At 34.8% G+C, this 15,951-nt stretch overlaps 2 protein-coding genes across 2 annotated transcripts in view; one reads left to right on the forward strand and one right to left on the reverse strand.

The window, feature by feature from the left end:
- The window catches only part of LOC128019029 (BICD family-like cargo adapter 1), a 39,264-nt gene extending 34,288 nt beyond the window's left edge, over window positions 1-4,976 (forward strand). Inside the window, exon 11 of the mRNA XM_052604975.1 lies at window positions 295-4,976. Within this exon, the coding sequence (XP_052460935.1) occupies window positions 295-462 (168 nt within the window). The 3' untranslated portion in view covers window positions 463-4,976. The remainder of the gene's footprint in view (window positions 1-294) is intronic.
- Window positions 4,977-6,048: 1,072 nt separating this feature from the next.
- LOC128019028 (ras-related protein Rab-35) lies at window positions 6,049-15,404 on the reverse strand. The gene is made up of 6 exons (XM_052604974.1): window positions 15,132-15,404; window positions 13,330-13,380; window positions 11,710-11,833; window positions 9,404-9,528; window positions 8,947-9,071; window positions 6,049-8,575 (listed from the first exon to the last, which is right to left on the reverse strand). Exons 1-6 carry the CDS (start codon window positions 15,181-15,183, stop codon window positions 8,447-8,449), a joined length of 606 nt encoding a protein of 201 aa, XP_052460934.1. The 5' UTR covers window positions 15,184-15,404; the 3' UTR covers window positions 6,049-8,446.
- Window positions 15,405-15,951: the final 547 nt, after the last annotated feature.

Consider the following 15,951-nt stretch of genomic DNA (forward strand, 5'->3'; position numbering starts at 1 on the left):
GTTTAGGGTTTGTTACATGCTTTTGTCAAGTTTTTATTTTTTTCTTATTTAGCTTTTATTTATTTTTATTTTATTTTAATTTTAATACAACTTCTACTTCATATTTCGGATAGTTGCCAAGGCAGCATTTCTAATTTTTGTTTTAAGACTTTTCAGTTTATGTTTTTTATTTCATTTCAGATTTATTTCAATGAAACTCAATGATATCTATCCATTCTCACTCACCTCCGTCTGTCTGTCGATGGCTCTTTTCTGTCTTCAGATGAAGCTCTGATGTCTGTTTCTCTCTCTCAGGATGATATGCACAGAGTTATCGATCAACAGCTGATGGATAAACACCAGGAGGAGTGGAAGGATCCTCCGTACTCCTTCAACGGGTCACGAGGAGAAGCTCCATCCAGACGAGTGCATCGCCTCTCGAGAGGAGAAAAGCACCTCTTTTCATTCTTCAAGAAGAACTGAGACATGGAGGAAGACAGTGTGAGAACAGACGTGAGAGAAGGCAGAAAGAAAGTCAAAATCACCACATCAGTGCTTCTCAACTGGTTTTGCTCATCAAAAACAGCATTATTTATTATGCAATAGTAAAAAATCAAATTCTGAAATGCATTAATTGATAACATTGATGCACTCACAAAAATATTTAGGTCTAGATATTTAGATACAGTATGCTGTATTTGTATTTGAATTGCATATAAAATTTTCACCCATTTAGATTGCACAGGATTAAAAAATAAATAAATAAAAAACCTTAATGTGATGCAGATTTGTCTGTCAAACATTAAATGAAACTGGTCAGGTTTCAGTAATATTATTAATGAGCTGAATGTATTTTAAATACACAATAACCAGGTTTATATATGCATCATTAATAAATATAATTTGCTTTAATTTTTTTTACAATTATTCCATAGCTAGCCATGTTTAACTATTTTCATTCATTTTAACTGAATTGTTTTCACAATTAACAGATTTGTGCTGATTCTAAAAAAAATGTATAAACATTTTATAAATTATTATTTAAATCAAATAAAATAGATTCAAATAACTGACATGTTTTTTTTCTTCATCTTTCTCTGTTTCATTTATGGAAGACTGACAAATATGACTTAAATCAACTTCATTAGTTAGTCTTTGATAAAACTTTAAATGGAGTAAATACGTTTACATTTCTAAACTTGAATACTGTGTTTTTAAAACACTTTCAGTTTAGTAATACTATTACAGAAGTCTTAACTATTTCATATCGGTTTCATTTGTGTTTGACTGACAAAAATATTGCATTGCATTTATTACATTAAGGTCATTTCTTTATGTTAAAACTGTGCAATCCAAACAATTTGGAATTTAATGCAATTAATGCAAATACATAAATTGTAAATCTTAGGCATAAATATTTTGGTAACTATGTCTTTATATATAATGCATTATTAAAGTAGTTTGAATGCATTAATTATGCCTTGTAATGCACCTTATAATGCATTGCATGATTTCATGAATAACTATAACTGCAGTTATAATACACGATCATTCTTATCTATTCATTGTTACACCTTCAGAAAATTAAAAACACGACAAACCTTTAAATATCACAATGCATTTTAATTTTGAAAAGATAATGAATTACAACAAACATTATGAATACCTTTATAATGCATTATACATAAGGTTATTATTATTATTTTTTTTTAATAATGCATCTATGGTTTTATGCTCTCAGCACCCAGTAATTGATTGTAAAACCACTTGTTTTTGGGTCACGAGCCACTGGTTGAGAACCACGGCACTGACTAACCGAGTTATGTGATGGCTTTGAGCCATTTTGCACTTTATCTGTATACACAATCCTCCCTCAGAAAGCTTGAGACATAGTCGTCGTCCGACGGGGTCAAGCCCTGTGTCAGGGTCTGTTTAGCAGGGTTCCCAAAATACTCCAGTTTCCCCTGCGAGTGCCTCAAAAAGCTTCTCCTCACCTCACTGCCAGAGATTAACGGAGGCACATCTGCTCATTCGCTTGAGACTCAACTCAGGATGAACTGGACTTCAGACGCTTCAGGACAAAGCTTTCAGCATCACCATGTAGTTTCAGGCCCAGGCGGAATCTGTGGACGTGCTGATTTATGAGAGAAATATGAGAGTACTGCAGTATTATTGAAAATATGAAGGGTAAATCGGCCTAAATTTGTCATTTTCAGACACAGGTTGGGTGGAGGCCTGATTATAGATGATGCAATGTTGCAACATTAAAATAGCTATAAAAAACTGTTCTGCTCTTTGGTTCATTCACAGATGCATTTTAGATAAAAAACAAAACAAAACAACTTATGTATGTAATTAACTTTCTAACAACCACATGAGTATTCTATAGAATTAACTTTCAGCAGCTGCTTCGAATCAAAAGCGTATAAAAGCACGCAGCAGATACTAATAATAATGCTACAAGAAATTGTTAGCGTAAATGCGTTGTGGCTGTTTTGTCAACTGTACCTGCTTGTTTTTTAGCATATTTCTGGAGAAAATGTCATCAGGACAGCTTGATGATAAACTTTGTGTGAGGTGTGCATCACTGTCTGAACCAAAGAGCAGAAGTGTTGAGCTGGAGCTTGTAGACCGCATCTGAAAAACTATACACACATACAAGCAGTGTAAATCAGCACCTTTAGACGATCCTCACCATTAGAAAATCTCAGTCCTCAAAGATGCACTGAAACTGTGGCTGTGTTCAGAATGAAATACTAGCATACTGCCTACTGCGCAGTAAACACTGTTGGAGACGGATGGAGAATGTTACATTTCAAACAGCAGAATGTTACATAGTAGTCCAAAAATTCCAAAAATTGAAATGGAACATTTTTTGAATTTTGTGTGTGTGTTTAAAAATCATAACTTTTGTCAAAGACCTGTCACTACATTGAGAAAAGCCTGTAAAAATAGGGCACAGTGTGTACTGTGTTAATATGCAAGAATTATCCCTATTGATATTTCACCCATATCTTGATTTATACATTTATATTTATACGTTGTACTTCAGGGTTAAAGAGAATGTCCTGGCAGAACATCTCCAGTACCTTTTCTCACTATTACAGATTTCTTTCAGTGTAGAAATGTTAAAAATCAAAGATGATATGACTTCTGTTTCTTGGAAGGTCAAGTGAAGTGCATTGTGGGATAAAGTATTCAATACAGTAAGTGCTGTATATCTGCACAATATGGCAACTGTATTTTTGCATACAAAAAATACCGTAGGCATAATATGACTACATTCTCAGAAAAAAAAAAGGTACAAAATTGTTACTAGGGCATTAAAGTTAGAGACAAAAGCTAAAAGGTACATCTAAAGGTAAAGGTACATCTTTGTACCTTTATTTACCCCTAAACGGTATATATTAGTACCTTTTAAAAGGATACCCCAAGTGACAGTCCTGTACCTTATTTCTGAGAGTGTAGTATGCTAGTATGTTATTCTGAACGCAGCCCAGGTCTTTTTTAGTGTGTACTTCCTCCAGCCTATGAGAAAGAAAGAAGGGAGCATGTGTGTCCTGATCGTGAGCTGTAATCGGGTGTGTTTTCTGTCTCGTGTTCGGTGTGTGTGTGTGTGTGTGTGTGTGTGTTTGGGTTCAGTCAGTGAAAGTCGGGCAGATTTTAAGTAAAGCTATGCAGATGTCTTCTTTCTCGCAGAGGTGATGTTTAGCTCGGAGAAGAAACCCAAAGAGTGATTTTTTTTTTTTTATACGTACAAAGACACAAATAGGTTTGGAATTAAAAAGAAATAAAAAAAGGAATCAATATATTTGTAAATGTATAATTTTTGAATGATAAATCAACTTTTCTAGCGCTTGTCTGTGTAGTCTGGTTTGTAAGTGTTTCTGGAGGATTGTCTGAACAGAACTGAATGTAAACCATCTGAAAACCCTCCGGATCAATGTGAAATAAGACGACGTAGGAGAGGCACTACAGGTCAACATGATAAAAGTTGCATTTTAACAGTTTCATATGCAGTTTTTGGTAAGTTACTCTAAAAAGTAATTCATTACTATTTACGAATGACATCCAAGCAGTGTAATTATATTACTGCACTAATTACTCTCTCTAAAGAGTACTGCATTACTCATGACGAATTACTTTGAAAATCCTATTTCAACCTCAACCAGCTGAACAATGCAAGGATAGACACGAAACTACTCCTTTAACTATTTCAAATAAAAAATACAAAAATGCATAAATTATGCTTGAATTGACCAAAGGAGGTTACATTAAAAACATACATTTTTAACATTAAAGGTTTGAAGTTAAATCCACTATTGTTTTATATAGAATTGATCTATAGTCTTAAATGCAGTTAAATCCAACTGTAATTGCTGGAAAATTAAGACTAAATAAAATTAATTTACAGTAATTAATTACTTGTAGTAATGCAAAAACAGAAATGTGCACAAATATGCATTTTGCAATAGACGTGCTTTAAATTACATAAAACAACTTTAAATTTTCAAAATGTAAAGAAATGTGCATTTGTGCATGTAAATATTCTCGTCCGCTTTTAAAAGAATAAAATGGCTTAAAAATCCTCTAGCATTTAAATATCACTAAAGCAAAATCTCAATTACTTTTCACTCCAAATGACATTAAAAGCCACTTTAGAAAATTGCCTTTGAAAGACCCAAACTGATGCGGAGGTGTACGACAAAGGTGATGTAGAAAGGATCGGATGTTTTCAGTGATGCCTGTAGTGCTTCTCCTGTCCGACGGCGGATGAATGAAACGCTGTTATATTAGCAGTGATTTCATTCTTCCAGACAGTCGCTCCACGTTTAGAGCATTACTCGTGTCTCTTCTGTTGTTTTGTATGTAAAAACATTTCAATGTCACTTTCTTTGGTTTCTTTTCTTGTGTTTCACACACTGTTCTGTAAGCGTCTCATCACATTGACTTTGTACTGTTGTCCTTTTGCCATTTAAACACCGTTTTTAAGTCTCTCCAGTCTGTCTTAAATCTGCGCGAGCGGCTGTTGTGAATGTGTTTTCCACAGTAATCTCCCATTTCTACAAAAACTCTTTTAAACAGTCTTCATGCATGTGATAAATGTGCTCGCCTTTCTTTCTATGTACTGCATATTTCATAAGACAAAAACAAGTGGTTTGAATAGGATCACTGGACATAAGATCAATTATTTTAATAGAAATATTGAGTATTAAGCAATTCTATATGAATCCTGTCACAATTCAAAATGCTATTTGACCGAATAAATGGTGGGGTGACAGATTAATAAAACTGGGAGCGTTCTACAGCTATCAGAGAAAATAATATTGTATAAACCAAGTATTAATGGTTTCCACCAGCTTCATTAGTGCCAAGTTTCATCTGAAAATTAACACATTGGAAACACACACACACACACATATATATATATATATATATTTACTCAAACACTATCTTTGCAGTAAATCTTAAAAAAAATGGCTGCTAAAAAACAACTTCCTATCAACATGAACCTCACTACATTTAAAGTAAAATGATACTTAAGTCATGCAGATGAAATGATCTGTTATTACTTTGAATAAAACCAGAAAAAGAGTCAAATGGCCTTCAAGTGATTATCACACATGACTAATATATCCTCCAAAGACTGCAGACTAAAGTGCATGTACAGTATCTAATATCTGTATATTTGTAAGTAATACTGTGGTAAACATGTAAATATGGCAGATTTTATAATTTGAAATTTAAACTCATAGTAAGATTGATCCAGTGTGTTTTTATAAATATTAAATTCTTATTTTTCCAGCAGATTCAACTAAAATACCAAGTTATTTACAAATGCAGACATACACGTATGTCCATGTTTAAAAAGCTTCTTGTCTCGACGTGGAACGCACTTTGATGCATCAGAATAAAAAACACAAATGCAAGAGTTTCTCAATCATCAGTTATTCCAGAAAATAAACCTAAAGAATCATCAGTCCTGCGATAAACATTGGGAAGAAAGAGCAAAGCTTGTAAACAAATGTGCAACATGACGATGCTTAATAAAGACAAGGACAAACAAGCTTGTGTCAAATACTCATTCTTAAAATATTTATTAATGATTTCATTCATAAAGGGGAGGTCCACTATACATTTCTTTTCTCCAGTGTATAATATAACCACAGCTGAAAAAGTCTTTCAACCAGCACAGTTTTGCATGGACATGTTATATGTCAAAAGTGCACCTATATGCACACTTATGATGTCACATGACTGGGTTGAAATCGGCTGACAGCACAGCCTGGGCTTGCGGTGTGTTTTGGCCTACTGAATTAATAAAAACCATGAAAATATTTCTATTGGTGAATCTCACAAAACCACTCAAAAACAAAATTCAAGTGTGTATATACATATATATATATATATATATATATATATATATATATGTATGTATGTATAAAGCATTTATATTATATTATATAAGCATGTATTGAGGCCTTAATATATCTTTTTTTTTTGTTGCTGTAATTAAATTCATTGCATTACAAAAAACAAGATCAATTAACTATTTCATAATGATTTTAATTTATATTCTGTATATAAAAAGACCACATTCATGTATTTAATTATCTGCAAAAACTTTTTAATTTTTTTTACATTAACATTTTAATGCAAAACAAAAACACAAATAATCAAAAAAGTTATAAAGGTGGCAAAAAAAAAAAAAAATTTCCCACTTTTATGGGGGAAAATTTTGTGCAATGACTCATGCAGATGCATTTAAAAAACCTTGATGCCAAGATTTTACAATAACATACACATTTTCTTTTTATGTGAATTGGGACATGGTCATGTTTTTGTGAGATTCACCTCCATAGAGACGCCAATGAAAGATCACACAGACTGATCTGCCATAAAGCCGGTTCAGTAAAAATTTTAAGGATGAACCCAAGATTCTGATTCACCCCTTTGGCTTAAACGCTTTAACATAACATCTCCCTGCCACATATAAAACACATTACATCTCACATTAGCAATACACCGTTTGCAACTGTGCATAAACGGTGATGTATGTTTTTAAACCTTGCTTGTATCGACTTCTTCTGGGTCCAGATGTTTGTGCATCATTTAACCTCATATGGCACAACAACGCTGCTCTTCCATAAGATGCAGAAGAAGAAATCTTGTTCTTAACATCAGCTTTGACTGAATGCACTCACAAACCCGTCCTCCAAACGGCTGATACGGAGGACGACTATATGGCAACACTGAAGGAAAGGACTGTTTTGAGATTATGACAGCATCATCCACTCTCATCCTCTTCATCTTCATGGGAAAAACAAAGCAGAAAAACTCAAGCCCGAAGCGGCAGAAGACATCTGTGAATGTGTAAGAGCTCTGCTTGTCCACATCATGAAGACCCGAAGCCTGAACTAATGCGGTGAATCTCATGAGACCATGTTAATCTAAAGGACAAACAGAAATTACATTTTCCATGAAGAAATTAAGCCTAATTTAAGACTTGTTTTTTTTTTTTCTTGATTAATGCTAATGCTCTTTTGTATGCACATTACTGAAAGGCATCAATGTGTTTTAATTTCTCAGTCAATTCTTGTTGCTTTAATAGTCTTTTTCTTTTAAGGGACACAAATACATCTTTGAACAACACATTTTTGTATCCCTTTCTGTATCCCATTTTTGTACAACAAATACTATCATGATGTAGAATTACTTTACAATTTAGAAACATAAAATTTCTTGCATTGGCTATGGGAATTTCAGACTAAATGTGCTTGATCCTAAACATAGGCTTCATTTTCTTTATGCAAAATATAATACAAAATTTTATGTGACCTGGAGAAGCTTTTTTTGCAAGGTTAACCCAATGATACAGGCTTAAAAAAAAAAAAAAAAAAAAAAAAAAAGACCAATCACTAATTGATATTATCTAAAAAATAAAATAAAAACAAAGTTGTTGGCATCCTTTTGAGTCCATTTTGAGTAAATTTCTGTAATTGTATGCTTTCATTAAAAAAATAATAATAAAGAGAGGATTAAAAAAAAAAAAAGGCCCAAATTGTTCATGCAGAAAACAAACAATGGCATTCCACAAAAAAAGACAGAGAAGCAAAATAAAGAAGAAAATAAAAATCACTCCTGAGATGGTGGATAATAGAGATATATAATCACTGTAGAGTATACAGAGAGTAAGCATACATAAACCTGCACGGTTTGGCGATCACGTCAGCTTGCTGGTCCTTCAATAAAGAAGGAAGATCTTTTATTAAATATCACGAATTCCAAATAAAAATCCTTGACTCTGATAAAATCTGTACATTTTCTTTTAAAAAGTCACTGTGGTTTGTCTCGGTCCAAAAAGGCCTGCATCTGTACACATTGTGTTTTTGTGAAATCTTAAGTGAGATGATCACAGTCCATCTGCAAGTGCAGATCACCGTGCAGAAGAACACTTGTTCATCCACTAGCAGCATTTTTTTTTCCGTTTGCTATTTTTGCCGAGTTTAATCACATCGTTTTGCTGCTGTTGCTGCTGTTTGGCCACAGACTCTTTCTTTGCCCGGAGCACCAGCTCTGTGATGCAGTTAAACATCTACACAAAGACCAGAAACACACGTATATGTTATTGCACCCTCCAAAACTGATTTTAATAGATATTAACCCACTTCATACAACATATACAGCTATAAAATCTGATTAGATGAGCCGCGTTTGAAGTCACTTTAAAATCGATGACACACATCAGGTAATTAAAATTTAGTTTTGACTACTTTCAACTAGGGATGTGCACAAGTGATTGATTATTCAAGAGCTCATTCTGTGAAATATGAAATTAAATATTCTAGAGCAGAGCAAAAGTACATTTTAGAGAGTTTCCCTGACCTGGAAGCTGCACACTAGTGAGTTTTAGGTGTTTCACAGCACTATCCGAATGGTCCTAATACAGAGCCCTGAGGAACTCACCTCCTCCACGTTGATGTTCTCTTTTGCGCTCGTCTCAAACAGGCTGATGCCCATCTGCTCAGCAAACTTCTTTGCGTCATTCGTCTCCACAACCTTAGAGTTTGGATCGTCATTTTTATTGCCCACTAAAGTGAGAAAAAGATAGACATGTGTAGACAAAAATGTATACAGATGTCACCATTGGATTTACTTAAAGTCTACTAATTTGTGTACTAAAGGGTTAATATCATGGAAATAAAATCACAACCATGGGCTCGTTAAAATGACTACCCACAGTCTGAATTACACCACATTTCATATGCAAAGACATTAGCCAATCAAAACAGCGGTTATTTTCAAATAGAACTGGACTTAATAATACATAAAAGACAAAATATACATATTAAAATAATATAATATTTAAATAAAACAATATAAAATAAAATGTAACATGTACTTAATTTACTGGATAACTCACCTAATATTCGACAGACGTCATCGCAGTTCTGGTTTATTTCATGCAGCCAACGCTTGACATTAACAAAGGATTCAGCACTGCTGACGTCATACACTACTATGACCCCATGGGTTCCTCTGTAATACCTGAGCATGGAAATAAAAGAGTTTTAAAGGGTTAAGCTTTAAATCAACAAGAATTTCTCTCAGAGAAATCACCTGCGGCTAATGCCTTCGAATATATTGACACAAAATTGTTGACTACTATTATTATTATTAATTAATTAATATTAGGGCTTATTTGTCCCATCATATTTCTTTTTACGTGTTTTTAGTGTTGCACATTAAATAAAAAAAAAATAATTTATGCATTTAGCAGACGCTTTTACCCAAAGCGACTTACAGTGCTTTCAGGCTATACATTTTTACCTATCATGTGTTCCCGGGGAATCGAACCCCCGACCTTGCGCTTGAGTGCAATGCTCTACCAATTGAGCTACAGGAACACTATAACATTATAACCAATCACACATGATTCTGTTGAGCTTATGCAAATGGCCAATCAAAGACGTTCAGATGAGTCATCGCTGAAACAGTTTTGTTGACTGCGCACACTCGCTGACTGATTTCTGCTCTCTTTAAATTCTCTCATCATAAACAAAGAGCAGCTGTGCGTGCGATTTTAGTAGAAGCGATAGTTTCACTGATTATAATGGGAGTTTTTTTTAAAGTGCATTAACTTGCCCTAGATTGAAGTCAGTGGTGTTCTTTGATAATGAAAATGTTCTTTGTTCGCTTACTGAAATGAGGAAATGTAAGCATTAGAATTAGTAACGAAGTTTGTATTAAACTGTGATCATGTTAAATACAAGTTCAGTCTTATTAGAAATATTTTATGACATCCATATTCTACTTGACTAAAAATATACATTGTGTAGTTAATAGATAACACTAACATTAGGCTGCTTTTAGCCTTAGCCTGGAGTTGGTTCACTCTACGGCAATGAAACCAAGTAAATAAATCAATTAACACAATATTGTGTATTGGTAATCTCACAGGCTGACGACAGGACGACGAGAATAGAGAGCATTTTTCCCAGCACAACCTCTGACTTAAAAGCACAGGCTGTCTTCTGTCTCCAAATACAGACACAAAGACATATACACACACACACAAAGAGCTCTTTGAGAGGCCTGGAGTGACCAAACCACTATTATTACTGCCTGTCACAGTTCTGCCTTAATAAAAGATCAAAACCGCACATAAACATGCATGAACATACTTACACACACTAACGAGACACTAATGAAGCAGCACACATTCCCTTGTTAGCTACGTAATGACCATCGGGCTTCAGGTCATTGCACACGTAACTATGTCGCCACATTAACAGGTCCAAAGGTCTTTGCATTTCTAAGGGTGTATGTAGTAAATGTAAGACTTTTAAAGAACAAGTGAAGAAAATGTAAAGAATCAATTGAATGTAACACATTCAGTATGGTTTCTAAATGTAAATGACTTCTATTATAAACACTTCAAGAAAAAAAACCTTCCAATTGATCTATTAGTTTTTAATGTATATATAAAATGAATTTTCTATCCTCCCAACCTCTAGAATATGGAAATAGCTTTTACCACATTTTCCAATCAAACTGCAAACATTTTTATTTTTGCTTTGTTTTCCAGTGCAAATGTCTAAATATATTCTTAAATCAAGATAAATTTACTTGAGAAGCAAAATAAAAAATTAAGTCTTGTTTATGAGAAATCAAAGTGATATAAAAAAAAACAAATAATCAACTTAATTCAACCGGAAAACATGTTTTTTATATTCCATTGTTAGATATTTGTTCTTGTTTGGGAATAAACTCATTTCAATTGGTTCAATTTCTCAGAAAACAAGACCTAATATTTTCACTTTGCATCATTTAGGTCTCAATCTGATCAAGGGGAAATTAAGACTTTTAAAAACCTTGTCAAGACTTGCAATAACCTTAAAACTTCAACTGAAACTTAAGCTTGCTAATGATTAATGTATTTTATTAGGCAAATTCTGTATGAACGCTTTCACACAAATTAAGTTTATTATGTAATGGCTGGTGTGTGCTCGAGGAATTGTAAAAAACATCCAAACATCACAACAAATAACTCCTCGCACCACAGGAAGTGTGAACTTAAAGCCCAAGGACAGTTTCAGTCCCAGAGTGCCGATGGTGGATGCTGACCCTCAGTCAAACAGTGGCTATAAAACATTACAGCACTAATTAAAAACATCAAACAGATTCCCTGAAGCGTTCCAAGCCCCTTTGATCACGCGTTTGACTCACGTAGATGTGATGGTTCTGAATCGCTCTTGTCCAGCTGTGTCCCAAATCTGCAGCTTCACCTTCTCTCCATTAATCTCCACCGTCCGGATCTTGAAGTCCACTCCTATAGTGGTGATGTAACTACCTACAACACAAAACACCACCAAAGAGCATTCAATGTGCGAACATAATAGACTAGGTTGGGCATTTTCAAACCCTTTATTTTCATAATATGTGCTACAAACATTGTCCTGAAAAATATTTTAGGAACACCACACTTTTGTCCTACATTTAGCTTATGCATCACATGACCTATTAGACATGATAATATGACAATGATTTCAGTTTGAGTAAAAATACTGTACAATTTGCAATGTGAGATAATATTATAAGGGTTTTCTATTTGAATATATATATCCGTTTTATATATTTTATTTATTCCTGTGAATTTTTTGCATCATTCCTCCAGTCTTCAGTGTCACATGATCTTCAGAAATCATGAAAATATACTGATTTGCTGCTCATTGATTATCATCAATGTTGAAAACAGTTCAAATGTTTCTGGAAACTTTAATACATTTTATTTTTCACGATTCACAGATGAATATAAAGAACAATATTTAAAAACAGAAATCATTTGTAACATTAAATGTCACTTTTGTTCAATTTAATACATCTTTGCTGAAAACTACACATTTTTTATTTTGAATAGTAGTGTATCATTCATAAAATTGGTATATTTCAATAAAATAATAAATATTAGGCATGTAACAACAACTCACTCAACTCATGAAGTGATACGATTCATGGTACTGATTTCACGATATGATAAATCAAAAGATGTCATTTTATTATTGCTTGGACAAAATGCTGTAGAATTCTTTGTGAAATTCAAATGTTAAATTTAAAAACACCTAAGGCTTTGTCTGTGCTCTTTCCATTCAGTTAAAGACAACCACTTTAACCATGTTCCAAACAGAGACGCTGTATACATGTAGCACGAGCAGTTCTTAATCTAAATGAGACTGTATAATTTCAAAATTTGATGCAAAAACAGACCGGTCTGACTTTAATTTTGTGAAATTATGCAACATAAAACATCTGAAAGAGATAAAAACAGCAGACGGGCTGAATGAAAACACAAATCCGTTCTCTGACAGCAGGTGGCGCTTATGGAACAGCAGTGATACAGGATTGCCTTGGTTACTGTAAACAAAGCACCACTGCTTTAATATGCATTATACAAAATAATGATCTAATATCATCTAAACTTTTCTAAAGACAGTCAGTTCCCCTCAGAAAATACATTCATGTAAAGTCTAACCGCAATTGTATCGCGATTCGTTTAACATCAACCGATTTGAAAAGTCACATTTGTTTCAATTTCATCAGGCTCGCGGTGCATAGTTACATCCCTAATAAATATCTATTTTCTCTAAAATAAGAGAGCATTTATTCATTTCTATCAATTGTTTTCTACATTACAGAAAATAAAATCTGCACAAGGACTTGGAACTAAAATAGTGAACAACTAAAAATCCTCCCAACACTCTCGGCTTCAGAAAACCTCAGGACTGTCTGTACAAATCAAACATGATAATAAATCAGACAGATGACGCTGGACATGTTCATGCATCTTACCTGAAAAAGTGTTGTCTGCAAAGCGCAGGAGAAGACTGCTCTTTCCGACACCTGCAATCACAAACAGCAAATAAAAAATAAAAAAAAAATGAGGAAAAACCACGCAACATATGAAGCAGCAGATTTCAGCTGAACGCCTGCTCACCATTAACGGCTTTCAGATTTACTGCTGAGAGACAAAACCTAAAATCCTTTTAAACAAGAAACCTTTCCTTCTATGTTGTCAGATACTGCAGATTATCCCAAGTTTAGACATGAAGAGGCTGTCTGCCAATGACCGGGCCACTTTCTTCAGCTCTCAGGTAATTCAAAACAACGTCTCGGCCAATCAGATTGGAGCAGGCGGTATCTGTGAGATATTTCTGTGGAATATGTATCTGTCAGTTCATGAATGTCTGTAGGCGTACCGTCTGAGACTACGACCGCTGACTCTCAGAAAGGAAGATAAACCAAACAAACATCCTCTCCTGACAAATGACACCACAAACACACAAGAAACGCATCAAATCACTTGATTCCTGTAGAATATAACAAGGATCATATCATTACTTCTATTACAGGACTTACTAGTAGTGGACAACCCACAATTTAAATCTGAGGCTTCTCGAAAAGATCACATAACCGAACAAATCCAGCTGCCAGAAAACAGATCGAATGCTCAGCTTATAACTGAAGTCTAGATGAATCCAAAGATTTTCTTTCATCACAGATCCCAGATATTATTAGGTCACTTCATTAATTAACCAGAGCACAAATAAAAGACCTAAGAGCACATAAAACTGAAACACTGAGACTTGTGTGTATCACCCATGTCCTGTATGGACTACTTCTAAAGATATATTTTAAATGAACTGTTAAAGAACATAAAAATACAATAATATTATGTTAGTATTCTTTGATTCCAACTACAAACCAGAAAATCAGAATTCAACCCAATGTGACATTAATAATCTACATTTCATTCAAACCGTTTGATGGAGCTCATTTGAGTCAAGGTGCAAAAGCTCAAAACCACAAGGACCGCGCGCTGCGATGTGTCGCATGGCTGTTAACCATCCCATGAAAACAGGACACAATCTCACCTTTGCTTTGGTGCAAACGCTAGACCGAAACACACGAGACTCAACTTTAACCACCTGACAATAAAACAGCACAAACAAAGTGTTTTTTACTCGTCACTTACAAGCACTTGAAATATCCGGATTTCAGTTTCTTTTCAGATCATTTACGGGTACAGAATTCATCAGATCTGTTCGCCCTGTGCACAAAACTGCCTTAAAGTGTCTGAATGTCACTTATCTGTGCATCTCAAATACTGCTACATCTCAAATACTACCAGCTTCTATTTTTTGTATAGAGATGCATTAATCAGCTCTTCTCAGGTGTCCAGAATCACATGCACTATCAGCATATTCCATTAAGTTTCTAAATGCCATCTTCACTTTCAACAAAGATCATTTCAAACAAAGTATATCAAATGTTTTGACTGGAAAGCGTTTATATTTTCAACAAATAACACTTGCCTTTACATTTGGTTTCATAATGCAATGACATTCAGACATATGAAGTGTTCAAATACTTTTTTGAAGTCATTTAAAAGAATGCATGTCTGCCAAAGTTGTGAATAAATGATTGATAAGCAGATCTCCGGCCTGTGTGCGGTGATCAGCCCGATCAGAAACATGTTCGTGTGAGCGTTAAATCAGACCTCTCGGTGCTCACAGTTTTAATACGAGACACTCGGAGCCCCGCAGAGCCTCGCCCCGGCCCGCTTCCCGTCACGCATCCGCGGCGTCTCTTACCGCTGTCACCGATGATCAGCAGCTTGAAGAGGTGATCGTAGTCGCGGGCCATACCGGCGCTGGGAGGCTCAAACCCCGCGGCTCTGCTGCAGCTTCACGCCTCTCTCCAGCCGAACGTTTTGCTGGAACCCGTCTGACGTCCCGCCCGGATGAGAGCGGACAATTTCACGCCGGTAGATGCCGAAAGCAGCGGGTTTGTCGTCGGGGTTTGTCAGCAGTCAGTCGCTCATTACCGGAAACGGCGCTTCCTCCTGCTGCACCAGCGCGGCTGAGGACCAATCAGAACGCGCCGACGCCATATGACGTAACAGCCGTCAACAAGCACGCATCGCGATACAAATTATCTGATGTATATGGGTCAAAGGCGGCACATCAATTAATTTTTTAACCATAAAATAAGTCAATGACAAATAGGATATCGAAAACGTTTAGATTAAAATTAAATTCGTTAGTTTTTCTCTTGATTTTTTTTCTGCATTTTATGCAGCAGCAACAACAACAGATAATAATTACTTTACATCTTCAGTGAGTGTACACAACCTAATCATTATTTCAAACATTTTCTCTCTCATTTTTTTTTAAATATAACAATAACTTATATAGCAGTTCTCAATGCGTTTTACATAAAAATGACCACATACAGAACTTAAAAAATTAAACAGTGGCAGCTGGCACACCTAAAAATAGATGCAGAGTAATTTTTTATAGTCTCAATAAAAAATGTTTACTAAACTTGGGCTATTGTTGTTTACTTAGAATATAAATATATTTTTTTGTTCGCGACTCGGTTGATTCAGATCGGCACTTCGGAGCCTGTTCG

The sequence above is a fragment of the Carassius gibelio genome, chromosome A8 (assembly GCF_023724105.1).
Source record: "Carassius gibelio isolate Cgi1373 ecotype wild population from Czech Republic chromosome A8, carGib1.2-hapl.c, whole genome shotgun sequence".
NCBI lineage: Eukaryota > Metazoa > Chordata > Actinopteri > Cypriniformes > Cyprinidae > Carassius > Carassius gibelio.